At 60.0% G+C, this 25,633-nt stretch overlaps 7 protein-coding genes across 7 annotated transcripts; 6 read left to right on the forward strand and 1 right to left on the reverse strand.

Moving 5' to 3' along the window:
• Window positions 1–775: 775 nt before the first annotated feature.
• Window positions 776–12,972, forward strand: PAN0_010c4124 (wd domain-containing protein; the record flags this gene model as incomplete). The annotated part of the gene is made up of 6 exons (XM_014800578.1): window positions 776–1,049; window positions 1,183–1,234; window positions 1,356–5,360; window positions 5,791–5,888; window positions 5,999–8,483; window positions 8,802–12,972. The coding sequence occupies 6 exons, from the start codon at window positions 776–778 to the stop codon at window positions 12,970–12,972; spliced, it is 11,085 nt and encodes a 3,694-aa protein (XP_014656064.1).
• A 262-nt stretch (window positions 12,973–13,234) lies between these two features.
• Window positions 13,235–16,713, forward strand: PAN0_010c4125 (uncharacterized protein; the record flags this gene model as incomplete). The annotated part of the gene is made up of 8 exons (XM_014800579.1): window positions 13,235–13,533; window positions 13,672–13,675; window positions 14,251–14,352; window positions 15,013–15,130; window positions 15,276–15,401; window positions 15,500–15,568; window positions 15,731–15,819; window positions 16,255–16,713. 8 exons carry the CDS (start codon window positions 13,235–13,237, stop codon window positions 16,711–16,713), a joined length of 1,266 nt encoding a protein of 421 aa, XP_014656065.1.
• Window positions 16,714–17,410: 697 nt separating this feature from the next.
• On the reverse strand, window positions 17,411–18,712 carry PAN0_010d4126 (uncharacterized protein; the record flags this gene model as incomplete). Its single annotated transcript, XM_014800580.1, has 1 exon — window positions 17,411–18,712. The coding sequence occupies one exon, from the start codon at window positions 18,710–18,712 to the stop codon at window positions 17,411–17,413; it is 1,302 nt and encodes a 433-aa protein (XP_014656066.1).
• An 835-nt stretch (window positions 18,713–19,547) lies between these two features.
• PAN0_010c4127 (uncharacterized protein) lies at window positions 19,548–21,432 on the forward strand (the record flags this gene model as incomplete). The annotated part of the gene is made up of 8 exons (XM_014800581.1): window positions 19,548–19,701; window positions 19,827–19,886; window positions 19,979–20,033; window positions 20,107–20,206; window positions 20,655–20,734; window positions 20,821–21,005; window positions 21,092–21,160; window positions 21,248–21,432. The coding sequence occupies 8 exons, from the start codon at window positions 19,548–19,550 to the stop codon at window positions 21,430–21,432; spliced, it is 888 nt and encodes a 295-aa protein (XP_014656067.1).
• An 853-nt stretch (window positions 21,433–22,285) lies between these two features.
• Window positions 22,286–22,914, forward strand: PAN0_010c4128 (uncharacterized protein; the record flags this gene model as incomplete). The annotated part of the gene is made up of 3 exons (XM_014800582.1): window positions 22,286–22,517; window positions 22,605–22,673; window positions 22,754–22,914. 3 exons carry the CDS (start codon window positions 22,286–22,288, stop codon window positions 22,912–22,914), a joined length of 462 nt encoding a protein of 153 aa, XP_014656068.1.
• Window positions 22,915–23,787: 873 nt separating this feature from the next.
• PAN0_010c4129 (uncharacterized protein) lies at window positions 23,788–24,239 on the forward strand (the record flags this gene model as incomplete). Its single annotated transcript, XM_014800583.1, has 3 exons — window positions 23,788–23,956; window positions 24,049–24,108; window positions 24,181–24,239. 3 exons carry the CDS (start codon window positions 23,788–23,790, stop codon window positions 24,237–24,239), a joined length of 288 nt encoding a protein of 95 aa, XP_014656069.1.
• A 678-nt stretch (window positions 24,240–24,917) lies between these two features.
• PAN0_010c4130 (uncharacterized protein) lies at window positions 24,918–25,623 on the forward strand (the record flags this gene model as incomplete). The annotated part of the gene is made up of 3 exons (XM_014800584.1): window positions 24,918–25,110; window positions 25,182–25,235; window positions 25,349–25,623. The coding sequence occupies 3 exons, from the start codon at window positions 24,918–24,920 to the stop codon at window positions 25,621–25,623; spliced, it is 522 nt and encodes a 173-aa protein (XP_014656070.1).
• Window positions 25,624–25,633: the final 10 nt, after the last annotated feature.

Here is a 25,633-nt window from a genome sequence, read left to right on the forward strand (position 1 = left end):
GAGGCGAGGAAATCGAAGGGCAGGCAAGGCCGACCCACGCTGCGTCTGGCGAGTCCAATCAATTTTCGCGCATTTTTTTTTGACTGTTCCGATGCCTCCACCTTTGGCACGCGTCTTTGGCTCGGCGGTCAGAGACTGCCCGTCCGCCTCTCTCTCTCTCTGCCTCGCTGCTGCTCGCCCTGGCCTTGGCTCCATCGGTGCCTGCCGCTGCTGCTGCCGCCCGACTCGCCCAGCGGCTGACTGCCTAGAGCCAGGGTGGAGAAAGAGGGAAGCAGAGAGGGCCAAACCTCGGCGCCATTGTCACCTCCACACACCCACATCGTCGCGGAGCGCCGACTGCCATTCCTTCTCACCACATCACCTCTTGCACGGCCCTACTCACCGCGCCGACGGCCTTGTCTCCTCTCCTCACCCTCCCTCATCCGCTCGCTTCGTCCGCGATCGGATCCTTTCGGTGGTATCGACATCGTGCGCAACATCGTCGACGTCGCGTCCCACCGTCGCCCCTTGTGGACGCCATCCGGCGCCGAACCGCAGTGCAGCCATCCGTCATCCGGCTCATCTACCCAACTCCGTCCGCACGCAGACGTGCTCACTCTTCCTTCCATCGACCCGCGGTGGTCGACCGGCATCCGACGAAGCAGAAAAACCAACCGCACCGGCCATCTCAATTTCACCTAGCTTTTGCTAATCGAGCGACATCCAACCGTTCCAGCTAGCGGCGCTGCCGACGTCTTTTCCCACCCGCTTCGGCACGCCTCCGGCGACCACCATCATGCAGAGCGACTACTTTGGCGCCGCTGCTGAGTCGGAGAACGGGCGTGTTCGCGCACGTCCCGACTCTCCCACGCCCTCCGGCCCGGCGCGCAAAATACAGAAGCGCGACTCGATCGCCTCCAACGACGACAACGACGACACCAAGGACGACGCCGACGCTGACCACGCCGACAACCCGGGCGGTCCCGTGCCCAACGGTCCTCCTTTCATCTGCCCCACCTGCGCCACCAGCTACTCGCGACTCGAATACCTTAGGCGTCACGAGAGGAGACGTGAGTATACCTCGCTGCCAGCCGCAAAGAACTTCCCTTTCGCTGATCATTCTGGTGCCGTCCTCTTCTCTCCTTCTTCTGCCAACGTTCTCGCTATTTTCTGATCCTTCTTGCCCTCGCCGTGACCACACAGACGCCGACATCCGTCCATTTGTATGCGATTGTGGCAAGGGCTTCTCCCGAAGGTATGCATCTTGTTTCATTCACCCATTGCCTTGCCATTGTCGGCTCGAGCCGTATCTGACTCGGACCTTCGCTCCTTTCCTGCATCTTCCGCGTGTCCAGTGACGTTCTCTCCCGTCACAGGCGTCAGTGTCGCGTCGTCCTGCAGCAAGATGGCACTGGCGACGGCGAAAAACCCGCCGAAGGCGACTCTCCACCCAAGACCACCAAGCCCCGTCGCTCTTCCTCCACCGCCAAACCCGGCCGTCCAAAAGGCTCCACAAAGGCTGCAAAGGCGGCAGCCGCTGCTGCCAGCAGCACCAATGGCGCGGCCGACGGTGCCGACGGCAATGGACATGCAGCCTCCTCGAGCATGACCCACTCGGATGGTCTTGACGGTCCTGCTCCGCCACCGCCCGCACCGCATCACTCGGACCAGCTCACCCACGACGCGATCGCTGTGGCAGCCGCTGCTGCAGCCGCAGCCGCTGCCGCGGGCCATCCGCCCGCAGGTGCGCAGGGCCATGATGAGGATACCTCCGCCTTGATCGACCCTGCCATCGCTGCCGACTCCCAGGCGCAGGCTGCGGCTGCCGCCACCACCGTAGCTGCCATCAGCTCCGTGGCCGCGTATCAGTACGCCAACTCCATGGACCCCCCGGATTTTCATATGGGGAGGGGAGCAGTTAACCCGTACGCTTCGACTCCCTTCCCGCTCCCCGTTCACTCGGCCGTCGCTGCCCTCCACCCGCAGCTCTACCAGCCCTCCAGCCCCGAGTCGAACGCGCCGAGAAGCGAGCACGGAAGCCCCCGCTTTGGCCAGCCTCTGGCCCGCCATGGCAGCAACTCGGGCTCGCGCTACATGCGCCAGTCTGCCTACGACCAGTACGCCGCCCGCCCCGCCACCTCCTTCGCCAGTGCCGCAGACGCTGCCATCTGGGAAGGCCTCGATACCGCCAAGCTCCCATCTCCAGGTCACGTCACCACGCCCGGTTCCGCCGCCCGCGCCACCGCCAGCATGCTCGCATCGCTCGGCTTCCCCGTCACCTCGCCCTTGAGCCATCTCGGCGACCGCTCGCGCACCGCCTCCCATCTCGGCTCCGATGCAAGCTACTTCCGCTCTACCGCTCCCGGCCTCTCGGGTGGCGTCGGTGCTGCCTCTTCGTCCAACCTCGGCGGCTACGCCTCTAACAATGCCAACAGTCCCGCCTTTTCCTTTGGCACCTCGGCATCATCGGCGGACACGGGCGCATCGTCGTCCAACCATTCTGGCTCGGCAGCCACCGCGGCGAGCGGAACGACACAAGCAACCGAGGCTTCGGGCGCCACCACGCCCAAAGAGCCCGTGCGCTTCTCCGTCTCGACGCTCGGCCCGCTCTCTCCCTTCTCCAACACGGCGCTCAACTCGTCCATGTCGCCGTATCTGTCTGCCTTTTCCAACGCGCGCGACACGCCCCTCGTCTCGAGTCCCCGCTCGGCTTTGCCAACCACGCCTGGAGGCGGGCTCGCCTCGATTGACCTAGGCGGTCAGTGGACGGGCATGCGCCCACCTTCGCGCACGATCAGCCGGCACAACAGCCTCCAAGGTATCAACATCTCGGGCAGTCAGAGCACCTCGCCCCAGTCGGACGGCATCTCCGCTTCCGCCAGACTCGGCAAGAGCTCGTCCAGCGAGAAGCTCAGCGGCTCCTCCGACAAGACCGACGCAGGCGACGCGGGCGATGCAAAGTCCACGTCGTCGACAACATCGGCAGCCGGGGCTGTATCGGCACCGACCACGTCGGCTGCCACCTCGGCTGCGGCAACTTTGGCATCGACAGCTGCGACAACAGCGACGACATCAGCACCATCGACTTCCGCGTCGTCGGCAGTGGTGGCGGCCTCGTCCTCTTCGAGCGGCGGCGGTAGTACCACGACGTCGGCGCCCGTGTCCATGGGCACCGGCAGCGGCATCGACACGCCCAGTCGCTTCGTCAAAAACGAGTCGCAGCAATATTTTGATGGAGGGGCTCTCACGCCAGGTCCCGAAGCCTTCCTTTTGAGGCTTCAGGGCGGCGCCCAGGAGTTGAGAGCCGGGATCCATGGAAGTGAAATCTCCTTTTTCAACGGCCCCACGACGGCATTTGGCTCGGCCGCGCTGGGCAACTCGCAGTTTTCCACGCCCAACTGGGACCATTCGATGTTCTCGAACCCCAGCGCTGGCGGCGTCGCTGCGGCCGCCGCCAACAGCGGCACGCCGGGCGTCCAGATGAGCGCGCTCGGCTGGCTCATGAGTCCCAGCATCCAGCAGCTGCTCAATGGTCTCAGCACCACTACGGCAGGGTCTGGCGCGGTGGACCTCACCAATACGTCGGACTATTTCAACTCGAAGAACATCGCCGCCCATTCGACGGCAGCGATGGACGTCGACGGCGCGATGGATGTGGCGGCGAGCCTCGAGCTAGGACCCATCCCGACGCCGCTCGAGAAGGCGCTGACGGATACCAAGAATCCGTTCTTCATCCCGCCCGACATGTTCCGACCTTGCTATTCGGTGCTGCACTGGAATCTGCCACCCATCACGCGGTTGAGCATGCTGGCGCTGCATGCGCAGCAGAATTTGCTCAAGCACTTCCCCGTGATCCATGAGCCGACGTTCCGGATGGACACGCAACCGGGCTGCCTGGCGTTTGCGATCTGCATGCTCGGCGGGCACGAGGCGGGGCGCAAGTGGTGGGGCGGCGAGGAGGTTGTGCCCAAGTCGGCGGTGAATCTGATCAACAGCAACGGCGGGGCACACGAGCCGATGGACGAGGTGCATCGCATCATTGCGGACAAGTATCCGAGCCAGTACGTGGACGAGGAGGACGGACAGGAGCTTGTCAAGCCGATTGTGATGAGCGAAAAGACGGACATGTTGATGCGCACGTTTGCAAGCCGGTGCAAGAGCATCAAGGACAAGTGCTCGGTGGTGCAGGCGCTGATGCTCTTCCAGAGCAACAATTTCCTCAGCAGCGATGCGACGACGCGCATGGTGGCGGGCATCTCGCACGGCACGGTGGTGACGCTGGCGCGCCAGGCGGGCTTCTTTGACCCGGAGGCCGACCATGCGCAGCGCAACGTGGCGATCTCGGCCGACGATGTGACGCAGCAGGTGATGCTCGAGACGCTCGACACGTGCTTCTCGTACTCGTTCATGCCGTCGTATGGCGCCGAAGACGACGAGGGCGACACGGTGTGGCGACGCTGGGCGGAGCTCGAGGGCCGGCGAAGAAGCGCGTTTGTGGTGTACACGATGGACACGGTGGCGCACCTGGACGCGGCGGTGCCGACGTTGCTGTCGACCAAGGAGGTGGCGCATCTGCCGCTGCCGAGCCCGGACGCGCTGTGGCGTGCGCCGACGTCGACGGTGTGGAGCAAGGCGCTCGAGCAGTATCGTGCGCCGACGCTGGACGAGGCGCTGCATCAGCTGCTTGTGGCAGGCGAGACGGATTCCATGTCGCCGCCGGGCGTCGCCGAGGTGCCGTCGATCTATGGCGAGCACGGACCGTTTGCGCGGCTGGTAATGGTGCTGGCGCTGCTGCGCGGCATCATCGAGATGCTCGAGGGCCGGGCGAACAAGGTGCCGCGGCCGTCGTCGTTGAGCAAGTGGCTCAAGCAGGGACTGGCGAGTCGCGCGGCAGGCTCGACGGTGGACGGGCAGGTGGCGCTGTACAAGCGCGCGCTGTCTCGCTGGCGCAAGGCGTGGGATGGCGATGCCACCTGCAGGCTGGCGTCGGTCAAAAAGGCAGGGCAGACAGGGCAGGCAGGGCAGACGGCCCAGACGAGCGGTGCGGCGAGCGACATGAGCGACGACAGCCTCAGCACGCACTCTGGATCGCCGACCAACAAGTGGGCGTGGCCAACGGAGCTGCAACCGACGCTCTTCACCCCGCTGACAGCGTCGGGGGCGACGCCGCTGTCGGACGATGCGCTGCCGCTGTACTGGCTGGCGCATGTGCTGGTGACGCACGCTGCATCGAACCAGCGGCTGCCGCTGCGCAGTGTCGAGGGCAGGATGGGCGCAGCGGGGCGCAACGGTGCGTTTGCAGCCAAGGGAGGCGGGCCCGAGATGCCAGACTTTCGAGCCATGCTGCGCTTTGCCAAGAACTTTGTCACGCGCGGCGAAAAGTAGCGGCGAGAAGTAGCGGCGCTCATCTGCAGTCCTTCGAGGGGGCTGATTGTATTTATTTGTTGTTTTCTATTCATCATGATGGTTCTGTTGATGCCATGACGGTGCGGGTGCGAAGGGTACACTTGGTGTGAGGGTCCAGGAGCAAAGGCGGGGAGGTTTCAGTCGGGCGAGACACGCGCAGGGTCTGGAGAAAAACCTCCACTTTGGCGCGCACCTCTGCAGCTGAATTGCGCCGGCTGACGCCAAATTTCACAAGAGCGGCTCAGGGCCAGAGCAGCACTTGAGCGTCAGGGCCAGGGTCAGGGTCGGTTCAGGGTCGAACGGGTTGACTGGCTGGGCTGCGGGCTGGGCTTGCCTGGCTGCCGTGGGCTGCCGTGGGCTGGCGCGTGCGCAGCGCAGCGCATATACGCTGTCCCTGTGACTGAGCCGCTCAACGACAGCAGGAGCTGCTATTCGACCGCCTTATCACGCACGACCACCTCCCTCACCTCGTTCATACCTGATCGGAGCGTCGAAGGGCCTCCGTAGGATCAGAGACATCCAACATCCATCAGCTCATCTTGATTGGCACACGGACTTACGAACTGTACCCCGCAGTCAGCCACCTCAATCCCTGGGTATCGGTAGTCGATAGAAAGCAAGAGCGCCGATCATCCTCTTGGCAGGCATAGCCAGCACCCGCTCTCCAGCACGCCGCGCCAACCTTCGCGATCCACAAGTCCCTCCGAGGCCCGTTTGCCCAAAAGGGCCAGGCTGGGCTTGTCTGCCACCCACTCTACTGCGGCCAACGGCGCTTCCTCTTCCTCTTCGTCTCGTACCTTGCTTCCCGCCGCTCCTGCCGATCGCGACTCCATCACGGCTATGACCAACAACACCGCCATGGCTTCCAACGGCAGCACCTCCAATGGAAGGGCAAGCGGTGCGGCCGAGCATGCGGCGTCGTACTCGGAATCCGGCGGCTCGTCGAGCAACGGCCATCGTTCCACCCGGCCGCCAGCTGCGCCCGTAGACGACTATGCAGATGCTGCCGTATTCACTCCGCTTTTCGTGGGCAGCCCCATCGACCGCAGGGAGCTCGTCAAGCTCACTCTCCAGTCGCTGCGCGAGATGGGCTACGATCAGGCCGCAAAGGCGCTCGAGGCCGAGTCCGGCATCACGCTCGAGCACCCCTCCATCACCGCCTTCCGCACGGCTGTGCTGAGCGGCGACTGGAGGAATGCGGAGCGCCTGCTCATTGACGGTCTCACCTATGCCGCAAGACGCATCCAGGCCGCGCGCTCTCCGCCCGGAGGCGCTAGCATCGCACTCGAGCCTCAGCCGTCCTCGTCCACCGCCCCGTCGTCCGACGCCCAAAGCCAGGACCTCATCGACTCGGTCCTGCGCCGACCCGATGTGGTCAGCCTCCGCTCCATCCGCTTCATGCTCCAGAAACAACGCTACCTCGAACTGCTCGAGGCACGCCACACCAAGAAGGCGCTCAACGTGCTGCGTGAGAAGCTCACACCGCTCAACAACGATACCTCGCAGCTCCACCTGCTCTCCAGTCTCGTCGTCACCGCTTCGCCAGAGCAGCTGCGTGAGCGCGCCCAATGGGACGGCGCCAACGGCGAGTCGCGCAGGCAGCTCATGATGGACATCGAGGCAGCCGTGTCGCCGCTCGTCATGCTGCCCAGTCGCCGGCTGCCCCAGCTGCTCGAACAGGCGCAGAGCTACCAGAAGCACCAAGATCCTTTCTACAACCAGCCGCACGGCGCGCCATTCTCTTTGCTCACAGACCACCGCTCCGACCGCTCCGTGTTCCCCTCGCGCGTAGCACACACGATCACCGACCACCACGACGAGGTGTGGTGCCTGGCATTCTCACACGACGGCACCAAGCTCGCCACGGCAGGCGCAGACAAGACGATGCTCGTCTGGAGCGTCACCGACGACTACAAGCTGCTGCAGAAGTTCGTGCCGCTCTCGGACAGCATTTCGTCAGTGTCATGGTCGCCGGATGACAAGCAGCTGCTTGCCACCTCCGAAGTCGACGTCACGCTGTGCCGCATTCAGACAGGCACCATGCTCACGCTGCGCGAACACCAGTACACGGTCGCCACCGCATCCTGGCTTCCGGACGGCTCGGGCTTTGTCACAGGCGGTATGGACGGCAAGATTGTCTACTGGGATGCCGATGGATACGTCTTGCACAAGAAGACCACCTCGCCCTTCCGCGTGCTCGCCGTGGCAGCCTCACCGGACGGCGCGCATCTCATCGCACTCAGTCAGCGCGAAGTGGCGCCCTCGACAATTCCCACGTCGGTCGGGCGCGGCCATGCGGGTGTGTCGACGACAGCATTGAGCGCCTCGACAGCCTCGGATCATCTGAGCGACAGCTCTTCGTCCACCACAACGCACACGACCACGTCGACGGGGCTGGGTCACGATGCGCACGCCGATCTGGGCGGCGGCTCGAGGACGATGGGCACAGAGAAGAACCGCATTCACTTTATCAACCTGCGCACACGCGACGAGCTCGGCTCGATCTACCTGCGCGAGGAGGTCGTGAGTCTGGCGGTGAGCGGCGACTCGCAGTACGTGCTGGTCAATGTGCGTCCGAGCGAGCTGCAGATGTGGGACATCAACCGGCAGTGCCTGGTGCGCAGGTTCAACGGTCACCAGCTCAGCAGGAACGTCATCTTTTGCGGCTTCGGAGGCATCGACGAGAACTTTGTCGTGTCCGGCAGCGAGGACGCCAAGATCTACATCTGGCACCGCGCCACGGGCCGGCTCATCGAGACGCTGAGCGGGCACGCCAAGGGTCCGGTCAATGGCGTCGCATGGCATCCCAGAGACGCACTCACCATTGCGAGCTGCGGCGACGACCGCACGGTGCGCATCTGGAGGCCCGGAGGTGCTGTCCCCGCAAGCACGCTTGCCGCCGCGAGAGCAAGGGACGCGGATAGAGGCAGAGAAAAGGCACCTGCCTCTGACGATTCCGAGATGAGCGGTGCGGCCAATCCGTTCCCCTGGAGCCACGAGGACGCGTCGAGCACGGGCGATGTCGACATGATGCGCTCGATCCACGAAGCTATGGACGTCGAGAGCGGCGACGCGCCCGACAGCTCCGAGCCCGAGACGTGATTCCCTTCTCCCTTCTCTCCCTTCCCCTCCTGAACCATTCCTCGCATTGTTGTTGTCTCACTTCCCCGCTGTACTCGCTTTCCTTGGCACTTGCTGGTCTTGTTTCGTTCTTCGCATGTTTGTTGGTCGCACATTGTTTCATGTTTAGTTCCGGCGCTCAAGTTTGTCTTTTGGCAGACGTGGTGCAGCGGCTGTGTGTGGACGCATCATTCTGCGATTGGAGGCAGTGGCGAGGGCGCCAAGTGCCAAGGGCTTTGACGCTGTTGCCTGGCGTTGATGCTTGTCCGGCTGCGAATCGGCATAACATGTTACAGTAATTTCGACGAACTGATCGTCGGATCGCCGATTTTTCGAGAGGCAAGAACGGTGCACGAGGCAGCGAAACGCGATTTTGGTGTTGGTCGTCGTCGCGAAGAATTTCCAGCAGCCTTCCCTGCCGCCTCTCCACCATCAGCACCCGCATTCGCACCCGCACCTGCGACCATGTTCACCACACCGTCTCGAGCGAGGGATGCGCGCTCGTCGACGCCGCTAGCAGGCGCCGCACGCTCGGGCAACCGACCCTCGCGTGCAGGTACACCGGTGTTTGGATCGCACGATCCCATCTCCCCGCCCTCGTTCCTCTCGCCATCCACCTTCCGCCGCGACGACAACACGCACAACGACGCCGGCGACGTCTCGGCCAGCTCGCTCTTCCTCAATGGCGCAAGGACGCGCACTTCGCGCGCACGCCCACGCCCATCGTCGATGCTCGCCGCCAGCGCAGGTCCTAGCGCCTCGCTGCTCAGCCCAAGCGCCGCGTTCGATCGAGAGGGGTCTGTGGTCAGCGAAGACGCAGAGATGCGGTCGGTTGCGGACACTGTCCACTCTGCTTCTCACGCCGGCTACAATCGTCGCCCTGCGCCCGCACCAAAGGATGCAAAGGCGCAGCTCGACGAGGGCACCGTGCTCCTCGGCGACCAGTGGCTCCACGTCTCGGCCTACTCGCGCCTGCCCACCGAGGTGCTTGAACTGCTGGCCGAGGCGGATATGTACATTGATGCTTTTCAGGGCCACCTCGACGTTCACACCGGATACGCATGCCTGCTCTCGCGCACCCAGTGCTTCGTGTGGAACTACGCCAGCCGCGGCATCGGCACCGGCTCGCCCACCTGCTTTGTCTTCCCCGTGCCTCAGTACGCATCCTCAAGCATGTCGGCGATCAACGACCTGTCGCACGCGTGCTTCCTGCCGCGCGGCGGGTCCGAGCGCGAACCCGCTCTGCTGCTCGTCACGCCCGACGGTCAAACGTGCCTGTGGGAAGGCATTTCGTCGTCGCTCACACGCCAGGATCGCGCACAGCGCATCGCCGCACCGCTCTCGTCGGGCGAGGCAATCGTCAAGCTGCAGCGTATCGACGAGTCGACCGTCGTGCTCGCCACGAGTGCGTCGCGCCTGCTTCGCGTCTCGGTCGGCAGCAGAGCGGGCATCCTCCAGGCCGAGGTGAGGCCATTCTCCCAACCGCGCGGTCTGCTCGGTCGCATCTTTGGCTCGAGCTCCGCCATGGGCTCGGCCAACGACCACATCCAGGCCATCGCCGTAGCGCCCGCCCAGGCGTCCAAGCAGGGCCGCGAGGTGTATGCGATCGGCCGCAAGACGCTCCAAAAGTGGCACGTGCTCGACCAGGGTGGCGAACGCCTGCTCGCCGAGCAGGACGTGCAGCAGGTCGTCGCCAGCAGCGTGCTCCAGCTCAACGACGAGCGGTACAGCGCCGCACAGAGTCTGGCGTTCGATCTCCTCGACGGCGCCGTCCAGGCCGATGGGAAACTCGTGCTGCTCTTCTCCCAGTCCAAGACCGAGCACGAGCCGCTGCAGTACGGTCTTGCCGCACTCGACGTCGTCAAAGACGCGGCGTCGTTCGTCGTTGCGGCGATCCAGCCCATCAAGTACACCAGCTACGCGGATCCCCGGCCGTACGCAACCCCCTCACTCAGCCTGCCCAACGGTGGGCCTGCTGCGTTCGTCACGTTCGCGGATGCCGTCGTGGCCAAGCAGCTCGAAAACGGATGCGAGTCGTTCGAGGAACTCATCAAGCTCAAGGACGACGTCAAGAATAGATTCATCGGCTCGGGCTGCGACACCGTCCATGTCGGTGCCAACAATGCCGTGGCTGCACTCTCGCTCATCTCGGCCGCGTCGGGCTCGCTGCTGGTCGAGACGAGCATCGACGCGATCCGCAAGCGCTGCACCGCATCCGCAACTGCAGCGGACCGTCAGCGTGCAGACACCGAGCGTCTCAAGGGCAAGCTCGAGCAGGCACTCTACTACTCCGAGTCGCCGCTCAACCCTCTCACCTTCCGCCTGCCCGAACATCTTCAGGGCACGCTCATGACCGCGTGCCAGGACCTCAGCCGCGAGCTGCTCACATTCTCCAACCCCATTGCGCAGAGCGTGCCGCCGCCCGTCGACCTGCGTGCTGCGCTCAAGGACCGGCTGGGCAAGCTGCGCTTTCTGGTGGAATTCGTGGCGAGATGCGGCCACCTGGAGAAGCTGCCGCAGACGACCAAGCGCCAGCTGCGCGCGGACGCCGAGCTGGCTGCGGCGCTCGCAGAGCTGTGGGTGTATCAGAACGAGTTCTACTCGGCCTCGCACGCGCAGGCTTCGGCGGCACAGAGCCCGCTGGCGCGTGCGATCGAGACGGTCATGGCCGAGCAGGGGCTCGGCGTCGGCAGCGACGATGTGGTGCGCCGCTTCTTTAGGCACCATGCGGACCTGAGCCCGCGCGTGCTGGACCGGCTGCTGCGCCAGGCGAGCACAGTGTCGGCGCAGCCGCTGCGCACGCGCTCGACCGACGTGCTCGAGCTCAACCGCACCGTGCTCGCTGCGTTCCGCGCCGCTCTGCGATACCGCAAGGAGCACGGCCGACTGTACGGCATCGACGCCAACAAGGACGCGGCTTTCGAAGCGTGGACCGCCCAGAGCGGCAACGTGCAGCTGCTCGAGACGCTCTATTCGATCAGCGTCAACCTCATCCCGGACCGCACGCGCGAGCTGGGCTCGAGCATCGATGTGGCGCCCACCGAGTACTCGGGCGCGGGCGACGAGGTGAAGCGCGAGCAGCGCGTGCAGGCCGAGCTCAAGGCGCAGCTGTGTACGCTCGCTGACGTCGCCATGGCGTGCTACGAGGAGCGTCTGCGCTATCTGCAGGCGGCGGCGGCGGCGGATGCGGCGTACGAGCGCGAGCTGAGCGTGTTTGGCGCTACGCTGCGCTCTGCGCGGCCGCTGTTCATTCGACCGCTGGTGGGGATCGGTCGGTCGGACCGGGCGTTTGCGCTCGCCGAGCAGTACGAGGACTTCGGCACGCTGGTGGAGCTTTGCAACGAGGCGCAGCTGCGCTCGCCCGCGCGCCTCGACTCGTACCTCGAGCGCTACAAGCAGCCGTTTGCGTTCGAGCTGTATGCGTACTACCTCGCGCACGGCCAGCCGCGCGTGCTGCTTGAGCAGAAGAGCGAGCATGCGCAGCTCGTGCTCGACTTCCTCGCGCAGCCCGGGCACGAGCGCATCGCGTGGCTGCACGACCTTGCGCTGCAGCGTTACGGCGAGGCAGCCCACACGCTCGAGCGTCTCGCGCTGGCTGAGGGCGTGCTTGCGCAGAGGAAGCTCATGATGAGCCTGGGCAAGCTCGGCGTGCTCTCGACGCTCGCGCTGCAGGACCTGCAGACGGTGGGAACGCAAAAGCAGATCGAGTTCTTCGACGACCAGCTCGACCTCATCGCCGTGCAGGACAGTCTGGCGACGCTGTGGGAGAATGCGCTGGGCGGGCTTCCCGCCAATCTACCCGCAGCTGGCAGTGCGCAGGCACGTGAGCTTGCGACCGAGATCGTCGATGCCGTAGCAACGAGGCTGCGAGAGTACCCAGGGTACCGGGAGCACTACGTGGAGCTGGTGCAGAGGCTGTTGTTCGAGAACCGCTACCTGGGCTCGGAGGATCTTGTGGATGTCTTGACGCTCAAGGACACGCCCGAGAACCAGCTCGAGGACTTTGCCACGGCGCTCAAGGTTCTGGTTCGCGCCAAGGATGCACCGGAGCCGCGGCTGCGCGAGGCGCTCAAGGCGGTGTGGCGCCGCGCAGTGGTGCGCGACGACTGGTTCGCGCTGTCCGAGACCACCAATGTTTCGGACCAGACCGTGCTTGCCGACCTGCAGGCTACGGCGCTGTATGCGGTGCTGGGCGAGGTGCTTGCGGACGATGCGAATCGGTCGGCGTATCTGGATGTGCACGAGCTCGTGGGCGATGGCGAAGATGCAAAGGCGCTCGTGGCGGCTAGGATGGCAGATAAGGGCGATGTGGAGGTTGACGCCGTCTGGCACGATCGACAGAAGGAGCAGGCGACCGTAGCGGCGTTCTTGGACGACTCGGATCTGCCCCGCCTCGCGGTGGAACTGGCGCGCATCGCTGCAGGTCACGACACGGCCGACGTCGAGGATAGCATGGCCCTCGAGTAGAAGCAATGAAGCTGTGTACAATGTGCCAAGGGTGGGAACGTGCAGGTGTCCTTGTGAGATCAGACCGGTTGCCGGTCAAGCCGGGGGAGTTCCCACGCCACGCCGGTGTCGATTGGACAACGGCCGTCGATGGATCAAATTGACCTCCCTCGTCCCTCCTCCTTGTCTCGTTTTCGCTCACCCTGCTTTGTGCTTTTCTTTCGCTTGGTGTTGCGTTCGCAACTTGCTTCTCAACCACCACACATCCGTCTTTTTTTCAACGATGGTCAAGGTGTACGCGATCTTGGTGTTGGTGTTGGTTGTTGGGGTTGGGGCGGTGAACAGTGACGAGGCGGCCGAGATGGTGCGCACGTCTCGCTCAGCTCTCGACCGGTTCCGTCGGCTGCTCGAGCAGTTCCATCCCCGACCTGGCCCAGCCTACGTGCGTCTACCGCGACCCCCGCCGGCGTTCGATCCGATCATTGTCGCTGCTCCCCCGAACAGCATCCCAGTGCCCATTCCCAAAGTGACCGTGCCCAAGGTGAATCATCCCAACGTCAGGAATCCCCTCCGCAAGGCCGGGTCCGTCTAGACCAAAGCTCGACAAGCTCGACAAGCTCGACAAGCTCGACAACGCCCAACATGCTCATCTTCGTAAAGGCTGAATGGTAGACCGTGGCATTGAAAGAGCCTTGCTCGTGATTGATGTACACTCTTCAGCAGTGTAAGTGTATCGCGACGTGTGCCAAGCGTGATACAAGCAGGATCCACTTGAACGATTTTGGAAGGCCAAGGCTGTACGCCGAAACGTCGTCAGTCGCAGCAGCGTAATGCCCACTCTGCCTGGCTGCGTCCATATCCATGCCGACTCGGACATGGACAGCTGCACTAGCAGCGGATCAGGGCACAGGTGATATGACGCGACTGCGCGCGGTGAATAACATCCGGTTCCGGCAAGCATTGACACCGATGCTTGGCAGCCTTGGCGATGCAGAGCTTGCTGCAACCCACCGGCGCTTCCAGTGGCGACTTATGAGTCGACGGCACAGCTTGACGCTCGCTTGCCAGCCGAAAGCCGTCCGTTGCGTCGGTCGAATGAAGTTGTGGGCGTACGGGAAGGTCCGGTGCATTTCTCACCGTTGACCCAGAGTCAACCGGGGTCCTCTTGATGCATCCCGGCCACCAATGGATGCACGCCGTCTTGAGATCGGCCTGAGGGCTTGCGTCTCGAGGCTGATTGTGTGGAACTGATACCGCCGGCCAATTGTAGTCATCCATCGCTTCTGTTGTAAATTCCAGAGGAGCATCCCACCCGACCACGGCATCCTGCGCTCCTGCATTGCAAGTACCCGAACTGAGTTGGGCTTCATGTTCATGGACACTTTGATGGCAGGCATTCGCGTACGTGATGCCCGTTGGTGATGTCGGCTTCTTTAGCCGCGGCAGGCGCGTTTCGTTCCGAGATGGCGGCACGTGGTCGAGCGCTTGCTCACAGCCTCTCGGCGTTGCGCTGTCTTTGGGTGTTGCACAGCCTCTCAACGCCGTGGCTGGCATGCGTGCTCGATCAAGTTGACCGCCACATCTCTCTCAACAACAACTTCTTGATATGCCGAGACATACCGACATGCGGCCACGGTCGATGAGCATAATTCACGTAGCACCGCATTTCGGAGAAAGGGCGACATTTCTCGGATCGCCGAGGCTCGTGCATAACAGCGACAGCGCACGAGTACCATCGACGCTCTTTTATCACATCACAACCGCGGAAAGGCGGCCTCGCAAGACGAGGTGGGTTACAGGAACAAGAAAGCAACCGTTGACAAAGTGTGCCGTAAGCTCGGCAACTGAAGCCCGTAACAGCTCAAGCGTTTCATTCCGTCACCGCCGCCTGTTGGAGTCTCGCATTGCATCGAGGAGCAAAGTGGAACAGAGGCAGTCTGACGCATCTTTTCTGCTGTGGAAGATACCGTATTCGCTAGCCAGATTCAGCGCATTTCCACAAGGAATGTACGTCGCTATGAGGCACCATTGTGTGCTTCACCGCCTCGGCGATCGCCACAGAAAGTAAACTGCGGCAAAGCGCCCGGTGCGCTTTCCGCATATGCCTCATTGTCAGGTACGAGCATCGGTCGATCAGATCCACGGTCTTCTCCGCCGAAGAAGAAGTGCCCCCTAGATCGTCCAGGAGCATTTAAGAGCCAGCTGCTCCGTGTGGACTTCGTCCGAATCCCATCCATTCGCATTCCTCGTCACTCAAGGCAAGATGGTCTTTCTACTGGCTCTGAAGCGCGTTCTAGCGGTCGCTCTGCTGCTTTGCGCCGCAGTCAAAACGGCAAAGGCGACCGTTCTGCCAGACGCCGAAGTCATCTGGCGACCAGGCGCCGACGTCGGTAACGCGATCTACGACCTCGCCGAAAGACTCGTGAACCGAGCTAGAAGCCACCCAGACGGTAAGCTTTAAGCTCCTTCCTTCGGCCCCACGCTTACGTCCATACCGACGTTTCGGCTGACCGATACCCGGGTGCCTGGACTTGGATCGAACTTTCAGTCTTTGCCGCACCTCCTCGAGACGCTGTCGTTGCGTTCTTCAACTCCATGGAGCGCCAGGGCCGTACGCGTAAGCACTGATTCCCTTTATAGAACTAAGGCAGCAAACTCGTGACTCACCGTGACCTTTATGCTATCGTTTCAGGTGAACAATTCGACATCGTGGGCTGGGATTGGAATCAGTGGTTCCACACTTATCGCCGCTGTGTCATCGCCTCTCACGCACGAGCAGGCGAAACGTGGGCGCAGGGAGATCAACTGCAGCAGCAGCTTGATGCTTGGGCTCAACGCACCGCTCGGCAGCTGGGCATTCCCCGCAACGTCCCGAGGCGGGGCTAAAGTCGCGCCGCAGGACGCACTGTAGCAAGGCCAAATGTATGGCCGAAATGGCTGCATCCCTACAACACCGTACAGTACGCAAGGATGCAAGTTTGGCACCTCCGGCGATGAAGCAGCGGCTCGAACGTCCGGGCAGCAAACCTGAAATGCGGTGGCTGCAGCGGGATCAAGATGGGCTTGTTGTTTCATTTCAGAGGCGCGAGCGGGGCCGCCAAAGATCTGTTGTCAATGTTTTGGTGGGTGACGCCGAATCGCTTGGTGGGTCGTGCAGATTGAATGTGTGGGAGCAGCCCCACATTTCACTGTTCAGTTTTCCAGGATCTCGCTGAGACGGTGCCTTTTGAACGTATAAGTAGGACGACCTTGTTTGCTCAATCGCAAGCAATCCCGTCAGTCAGATTGTTCCGGATTCTCTAGCACATCAACATGCACTTCGCTTCTCTCGCCGCGTTTTCGCTCCTTTCGCTCGCCGCAGTCCAGGCCCAGACCTGGCCGGCCGGCCCCCCCACCACCACAGGCCTCCAGGAGAGCGAGGTGCTAGTGTCGAGCTTTTGCTCTGGTCGGCCCGAGGGCAAAGAAATTGCTTACGCCTGCTTCAAGATCAACGGTGACATTCGCAAGCATATGTACAGTCCCAAGAACGTCATCGGCTACTACAACAAGGCGGGTGACACGTTTGTGATTCTGCAGCAGGCTGGTGAGCAGTCCTTCGCCACCGAGGTCGACCTAGTCACCATCAACGCGCCCATTAAACCTCGCTGCCTTGACGTGTTGGTCGAATGGAGCACGCCTGTGGGCAAGGACATTGCCAGGATTGACTTTTCTAACCCGGACGCTTGCCCCGGCTCGGCTCCGATTCCGCTCCGCATTTCGTGATCTCACGGCTGTCACCCGCTCGACGCACTCTGGCACAAACGCCTTTCTACTGCCTACTCTACGCGGTAACCAGGTTACTTTCAGCTCAATGCTGTCGTGCTCCAACATTGTTCCCATGCGAACACATCTTATGCTCTCGATGCTCTCCGTTCACCTCGACTGCCTGTTCTTTGTTCTCACTTCCTTTGTGACTATGAGAAATGCGACTACGCAGATCTTGTCCAAGAAGCAGTGCGAAGCCCTGCCACTACGGGTCTGGCCCGTAACAAGTGAACACAGTGCCACAATGAGACTTGAGATTTGGGAATGGAAGGAATAAGAAGGCGAAGCTGTTGAACAGCCAAATCTACGAGCAGTGCGCTGCCCGTAGATCGCAATCTGAGCTCAGCTGTGATGGTCATCGCAGATTCCTGTAGTGAAGTAATTCCTTCATCCCTCTTGACGTTTCTCCTTCTTTTGCTTGTGAGTGACGAGGCTGTTTGTGCACAACAGCTTCCGCTCCGGGCACTGTAGCTTGCTGACGGCTTCCGAAGCAACTTCATTAGCTGCGTCACGCTAAGTATTGGCAGCTTCGCTGCTTTCCCGATCAAGCGGGCGGTCGATACTTCAACCACCTTGGATCATGCTCGCAGCTGTACAGTACCGTTCACAGTCGCATCGCACTGAAGCCATCAAAGTTACCATTACGGCGCACCATTCACTGAAACATGTGAGCCACTTCTTCTAATGCATACAATGGGGCATAAGTATCGGGGTGCCTGGCTTCGGTCATCGTGTGCAAGTGCGTCAGTACCTCTGGGGTCTGCCTCGAGTCGAAGCCGACAATCCCATATAGCATTGTAGTGTACCTCTGACCGTCAAAAAGGAGCGGAGACCAGAGCGACATGAGGTGCATCTTTCGCTCGAGCCCGGTGATGCTGTGAATGTGCTGCAACGTGTACTCGGAGCCACTGTGACGAAGGACGAGGAGCGGTAACCCGTGTTGAGTGCGTGGAGGAAGAAGGATGTGAGTGTTCCGGGAGGCATAGATCTTGTTGAGGTTATTGCGGGTGAGACCACCATAACGGATTGGCAGGGGCCGAGCATGGCCTAAGAAGTATTCGTGATTGATGTAGTCCATGTTACTGCGGCTGTTTAGGTAGACGTAAACCCTATCCCTTGATCTGACCCTTTCCATGTTATGCTCCATTTTACCGGGAGGATCTTTAGTCAGAAGGAGTCTGCCAGACCAGCTCAAGTCAAGTTGCGACTCAGGCAGAGGAACATAATCAACGACGTCTTGGCCCTGGTCTTGGGCTAGGAAGACCTGATCTTTCGCCCAATCCGAAACGTCAATGGGCGATACCTTCAGAGAAGGACGTCCAGTTGCCCTTCGCATATTGGCCAGCCACTTCTCCCACTCCCCTACATCGTCCTTGAATATGGTGGTTGCCCTATCAAGTCTGTATAGACCGTTTTCGATAAGCGCGCGGCCAGCTTCCTCTCCGAACCATGCGTGAATAAGCGGTGCCTTTGGGTTGTTTGAGAGCCGCTGCTTATTTCTAACGGGAGGCTGCGAGGAGGTCGATGCGATCGCAAGACTGGTAGGACCCGAATCACTCTTTGAAGTGACAAACGGTGCTGCAGGGAGGAGCGGAGCAACGCTTTGCTCCCGCAAGATCGTGGACCGCTTTTCGGTAGCATCCGGGGTTGGAACTCCCCAAAAGGGCGATTGAGTATGACTTTCGAAGCTTGCACCCTGCAATCGAGAATCGTGCGAGGCATGAGATCCAGGGTCTTCACTCTGGCCTCCTGGACTACCGCTCGAGCTAGCAGCGGGATCACGATAGTGCCATGCAGCAGGATTTTGCCCCCAAAGCCCCCCTTCCCGAGCGCCGTGACCAACGATATCGCCAATATGCCAGCCTTTGCCACCAGTAGGTACAGCGGGAATAGCAGCGATGAAGAGGATGGTGATGAGAGCGCCAAGCTGGCACCGGAGACGCAAGGACAGCTCCATATCAGATAGCAAAGAAAAAGAAGTCTTGTTCTTGTTGGATGTAGGACGAGGTCTTGGGATTGTGCGCCATGGCGGGCTCTGACTCAACGGAGGGCCTCCTTTTGACTCACAGCGCTGACTCGAAAGCCACAGTCACCTCTTCTCGGTATGATTGGGAAGCCAGAGCCGGTAATCCTGCACCCGGACAGCCAAGGCCGAATGGCTTCATGTTGTTCTCACGCCGCCGATGTCGTCTATGTCGACGAGGCGTCCTCGGCCTCGTAAGCTCCTGTGCACGTTGTTCCTTGCGTCTGGAATTCGGCCTCGAGATGTTGATCTGTGTGCTTAAGCTTCTGGAGATGATAATCTCTTGAGCTTCTTGGAATCATACTCTCTTTTTGCATCGACTTCGTCGCTGTGACATCCCCACTTCGTCCATCGTGCGTGTAGAAGAATGAATTTTTGCACGTGATCGACTCCGCTCCCTGCTGTCTGAGTACCTGAGCCTATATTTTGATACCAATGAATGCCACTACAGTACAATGCGGTCCTCGTTTTCAGTGTTCAGAATTATATCACAACAGTGGGCTCACTTGTGTGTCATTGAAGCATTGCGACGGCAACGATTTTTGTTGCTGCAGATGAGATTTGAGACCCACCATGGTGGGTAGGGTGGGATCGATGGCCCGAGGCGGAAGGATTCATTCTTGCAACCTGTGGCGCGAATAGCTTTGCATATCCTTGCTCTCGCTCGAGAAACGATTAAATAGCAGTTCGACTCGAGCGTTCGCTTGGCAAACGACGTCGCTGTAGCCTCGCCATACTTCCATTTCTTCACCGCTTCTCATCTTCAAGCATGCAGCTCATCAAGTCGATCGTCCTCGTGGCCGTACTGGCCGTTTGCTTCGTCCAGGCCACCATCCTGAGCGAGAGCGTGTCGCTCTTGGAGGCTCACGTCAAAGACGCAGAGACTCTGGCTTCCAAGAAAGCAGACTTTGTTCGAATGGTCGGTACGTATCTTCATAGCCAGGAGCTCATACACGGTGCATGCCAAGCTCTCATCGTGCCATGCAGCCATTCGTACGTGTGCTCGACCATAATTCCTAATGTGAACATCCCTCTCTCTTTCCTTCAGATCGCTACTACCGCCCAAGCGCCAAGGCGTTCTGGACTCAGCACGCAGTTCCCCGAGCTGGTAAGTACGAAGCGTACAGAGATAGCGGCCTGCAGGCAAATCAACTGACTCTTGAACCTTTTGCCTTTGAACGGGCACATATGCATGAAAAGCTGCTGGCCTGGAGACCACGGGAAAGCACTGGAACGAGTACATCAGGCAGCCTAGGTTCTGATCCAGCCCCAAGTCGGGCCCACTCTCGCGATTCTCGCGACTCGAGATCTTTGCGACATCGCTCAAGGTCTACCTCCGTCACTGGTACGCTCGACAATCGTATTGCGCTCAGATCCCTTAACACCGTGATCATAGGCGCCGTAGCTCCTTCGTTCGAATTCTATGATGTTTTAGTTTTGATCCAGCATATTTACCTCGCCGAGACTTGGTTGCAAAGAACGTTCGCTCTGAGTTCAACCGTGCTTACATTCGTGACTGGATTCTTGGCACTCGAATTTGGGGCGATGTTGGAGCCTTCGAGACAATGGCTTATTTCGATGGGTCGAACTTGAGGAGTAGGCGAGGGTCCTCGAAGCTATTGTATGGTGTGCGCTGCTTCGGTGCCGGCCTCGCTGTCAGCGAATTCGCCGAGTGCGTAGCGCCACCCCATAGCGCCACTCGGAATGAACCGATGCCCTCAGCCACAAGGGTGGGCTGGCGGTCTGTTTCGAGCCCACGTGGGTTGCATAGACCCCTAGCCACCCCTTTCGACGCCACACCAATGGCTGGATCTACGACTCCCATGATTCGGTAACCTTAAGACACCGGAGCAACCGTGTTGGCCTGGACCGCTAGGGGCTTGTTCTCTCCCACGGTAGTGTCGCGAACAATGTTAAAAGCTGCGTGCTGTCCCAGACCAAGCCGCCGATCCCGAGGTATAGAAGCTGGCCTGGAAAACGCCCTCCATCCCTCGAGCCGCAGCGACGCAACTTCAAACCTAACCCATCCTGACCATGTTCAGACAAGCTCGTATCCTTGTGTTCCTAATCCTCACCGTAGCAAGACTGGCTCACGCCGTCAACCTTCCTGAAGGTGAACTTCTTTGGCATGCTGGAATGAACCTTGACAATGCGCCAGGCCGGCTCGAGCAGAAACTCCTCGTCAAATCTTATTCAGAGGCTTTGGGGCGTTCAGGAACTTCGGAACGTAAGTGAAACCAGACTTGACTGCGTCGATCTCCACATGAAAGCTGACACAGCTGTGGACGATGGCTTGTCTTTCATGTTTTACAGACGCGACGGGGCTCCCCGCAGGCTTGACTGGTGCATTCTACCGAAACATGGAGCGAGAAGGCAGAATTGGTGAGAAGCGACAATCTCTGGATCTATGTCTGCTGGTGAGACTGTGAGCTGACCTCGTTGTTGTACTGTATGCTTCTCGGATCGCAGGCGAGGCAGGTCGTATTCAGGGCTCGGACTGGAACCGTTGGTTCAGACGCTATCGGGCAGAGAGAATTGCACAGGCCGCACGGGAGGGCCATGGATGGGCTCGTCAACAGCAGAGCTATGGACGCATTGCGAATGTCGCCGGTCATCTCAACCCTGGCCTCCATCGCGGTGGTGCTGCCGCATAGATATGCACGCAGCGCCAGACACACACTACTTCCGCTACCTCCATGTCGCTCGTATCGCCAGAATGATGAAACACGGCATTGTACTGTTCTGCATTGCATGTCTCACGAGCGGGCTGGAGCGCTAAAAGGTCACGGCTGCAGCCATAGGTCTGATCGGCCTCGCCCAGTACGGAGCGATACGCTCGTTCCATTCACAATCCCTTCAACGGGCTGCAGGAGAATCAATGCAGATGTCTCGGCATGACGGGAGCACGCGCGGCTCGGGCGCGAGCATCTCTGAGAGCCTTGTACGATACTTGCATGCTGCATGCCGGCACCGGCATCGTTTCTGTTCGGAGCTCATTCGGTCGTTATCGCATGTACTGTACAGTACAATGCAGGGGTTCGGATGATGGCGGTTGATAGGGGTGAGGCTTTCGGTTTCCGTGCATGAGCAAATGCACGTTATGCACGAACGGCAGGCAATACCGTTCTGTGTCTAATCTCGCGGTAACTGTGCAGTGATCGTCAAGCAAACCGCACGCTACACCGCGCGGTTGTGAGGCTTCTGAGTCACCGCAGAGTCCTTCTAGGCGCTGAGAAGAGCAAATCCTGTGGTCGAGACGAATGGTGGGGATGCAGAGGGATGAATCGCCGGGAGAGAGAGACCGGCAACGTTGTGATCTTCCTCCATTCGCCAAGCAGGAAGCCTGCGGCATCGCGGAAAAACGAGCCATGTGGGTGGCTTGACATGCTTGACAGAGGGATGAGGTGACAGGTGGGGCGAACGAGCGTTCGAGCCCGTGCCGGCTGAGTTGCGCCGGTCACATTCTACGGTTCTGTCAAGCATTTAAGAGGGCTCGGACATTCCAATATGCCTCCAAGCAGTCCGCAACTTCCTCAACATTCAAGAACACTTCTCGAGCAGCACGCCAAGATGCAGTCACGTCAACTCTTCACCCTTCTCTGGTTTGCCCTTGTCGCTACCAGCATCAAAGCATACCTGATCGAGCCAACTAAGCTCGTTTGGGAAGCCGGAATGCCGATCGAGGACGCTATCGAAGGTTTGAAAGGGCATGTAGCCGAAGCCATGCAGTCGAACCGCCGTATGTACTTCTCAGCCAGCTCCCAAAGATAGCAAATCGGGACCACTGACTGACATTGCGGATGCAAAATGCTTTGTGGGCCAACAGAACTGAAAGCTCCTCACCTGGATGCCTTTCCCCAGTTTTTCCGAGACATGAACCTGATCAACAGGATGTGTAAGTGATCTATTTCTGCAGATTACGTTGGTGCACGATGCTAATCGACTGCTCTGCCAATGGGAACTTCGTCGACAAAGCTGGTCGGCACGCTCGATATCCCATCACGGGGCTGGAGTGGAATACCTGGTACGAGGGCGAGCTGAGACGCATCCATGCCGATGGGCAGGCTTACCAGCGTTCGGTTGCAGAAACCCACGCCGCTGCCGCAAGGCTCCCACGAGATGGGCGTCTGCCTTGAATTGTCTTGGACGAGGTCAACCTCGACAATTGGCCCTCAGGGCTTCAACATTAATTCATGCGAACTGGGTATCCGATCGGACTTGAACACGAAGCATGGGATCATGTCTTTCTTGTGCCTGCAGAGCTTATCACGAGACGTTTGCCATTCATCGGTGACTTGTTGCGTCGATCATTGTTCAGCAGTGGATGACAGATCTTGCTTCGTCTGCATCGTGATCGCGGTATGAACGTGAGCTTGTCACCAGAACTGTACGTTGACATGAAGCAGGGCTGAGGCTTCGTATCTTATGGTACGAACGGGAACACGGTGAAAGATGGACTGGATCGGCGAGTGGGAGAGACTAACGCCGTTGATGGTTCTGCCCACAACGGTGCATAGACGGGGTTGATTGTCGAGGAAGTCGAGGTGCCCTGTGATATCACCACGATGCATTGAGCGGTGTGCAGGGGCAATGAAGTTCCGCGATATGACATTTTGCTATACTGCGCTGCACCCCACCTTCTCGTGTATGCACCACCACGGCTTTAGAGGCCAGTGTCTGCACTCACCAGCGATACAATAGCATCACAGCAGGAGCTACACGTCTCCCACCTCATCACACAGGCTATGCCGCGTCGATACCTCGATGTGGGTCGTGCCAGATTGTCTCTTCTCGAATGAGGGTGGGCTCGAGCATGCACTTGACCCACTGAGCCTCAATGAGCACAAGGGCTTTGTAGCCACCCGCTCTCCCAGGTTCAAAGAAATCTGTGCAGCACGGACGCTGCCAGCAGGGACAGCTGCCTCTATATAAGGCTGGCCAGGGAGGACTTCCCCGTGCTGCTCTACTCATCGTCTCCGCCTTCTTTCCCGACTCAAAGAACATTCAAGATGCGATTCTTCAACCCCAAGACCGCCTTCTTTGCCCTGGCTGCTGCTGTGCTGATGGTGCAGTGTGCTGTTGCCACCACGCTTTCGCCCACCCTGGAGCTGCTCGGTCCTCTTGTGCGCGAGGGCGACGGACCCGTGATTGCGTACAACGAGTTCCTTGCCAGGATCAGTACGTTGTTGTTTTTCCGTACCATGCTATTCGAGACCTTGCGATACTGACTTCTTTCTCTCTGCTTCGGCTCTTGCTCTGCGCTTCGATAGGCTCGGAACATCACGGATTGGCCAAAAAGTTCTGGACCAAGTACGCCATTCCTCGCTACAGTAAGTTGCGATCGTTGATGTAAAACAAGATATACAGACGCTGACGCGCATCTTGTGCGTGCTGATCCCCAGACCGCGGTCTGTCCACCTCGGGCTCGCACTGGAACGAGTACTTCGAGCGACACGGTTGAAGAGTCTCGTGTCTCCACGTGGCGACTCGCGTGGCCTTTAAATTTAGATGACGGCCGACTCTCCGCGCTCATCACAATGCTCGCACCTCGTTGCGACTTTTTCCCACGATTCTGGTGATCATATGAATGCATGCCAAGACCCGATCTATCATATGCGAAGACTGCAGACCAGTGGTCATTGGAGATCGTCCTGACAGCCTTATGCCGCTCGAAACGAGTTCGATCTGGGCGGCGCCGCTTACGCCACGGAAGATGAGATTCGAGGCGCAACGCTTGGCCGGTTGCACCTCACTCGTGAGGTTGGCGCCTCTTGGTTGGCGCCCGTATCACCACTGTCGTGTGAAGGATCATGGCTGCTGTGAGAATGGCTGCTGGTCCACATTTGAGTTGGTCGACGTCGCGCTGGATCTTCATTTGCCCTCCTTGCGTCACGACATTGCGGATCGCACGGCTGGGCGCCTTGGCGCCTCATGTGGCCCAATCGATGCTTGTGACCCACCGACAACAAGATTTGCCAGCCACAAGCCGGGGGTCGGGTCTGACGTGAGCATCAACCTTGTCCCCAGGCCAAACGCCACCCTGGGCTCAATAGCCTTTGAGAGGCATATAAAGGCCCCCGTCGGGTGAAGTCCATCTTACCCCACAAAAAAACAACATCCTTGGTACGGGATTCTCAAGATGCGCTTGGTTTGGGTAGCACTGGTTGTGCTGTGGCTGGAGGTGGTGGATGCGATGCAGTATCGCAATCAGCTCTACATTTTTCAGCGAATTGCCAAGGAGATGTACCCAACCCAGCGGGTCGAGCAGAAGGAAACGGTTGCTTTGCTCAAGTATCTCTTTCGCGATCCAGCTTGGCAGGATCGTGCCGCTTGTAAGTCTGTCCCCGCGCTAGCCATTGGAGCTACCAGGAGGTCCTGACGAGATTTTGCTTTTGGGGGATAGACAAGCCGATTGATGATTTCATCCGGACCGGTGGTCTGAAACATGGTGTTTACAGTAAGTCCCCCCTTCCACCACCGCAGTCCGAGCATGCATGCTTACGAGTCGAGATGTAGCGCGGGAATCTGTATCCGAGCTGGACATCTTCGCGCATCTATGCCACCAGACAGTGTACGAAGATCTGGCGTACTCGCGGCCAGCCATGCAGACTCTGCGTCGACGACTCCTCAAAAAAGCCAAACGCCGATTCGGGCTCGGCGACGAGTTGCTGGTCGAACCACCCAACATTGTGAGAGTCGATGCTCCAGGTCGTCTGCCTGGATTCGCTGCTCTCCCGCATCCCCTCACGCAGCACGAGGTGATAGCACACGTGGGTGACGCATATAAATATTCGCACCGCTTCGATGCCGAACACACCATTCACGGCGACAGTCCGTCATCCTGAATCCAGCAAT

This window comes from Moesziomyces antarcticus (genome assembly GCF_000747765.1).
Source record: "Moesziomyces antarcticus DNA, scaffold: scaffold_v10010, strain JCM 10317, whole genome shotgun sequence".
In the NCBI taxonomy this organism is placed as follows: domain Eukaryota; kingdom Fungi; phylum Basidiomycota; class Ustilaginomycetes; order Ustilaginales; family Ustilaginaceae; genus Moesziomyces; species Moesziomyces antarcticus.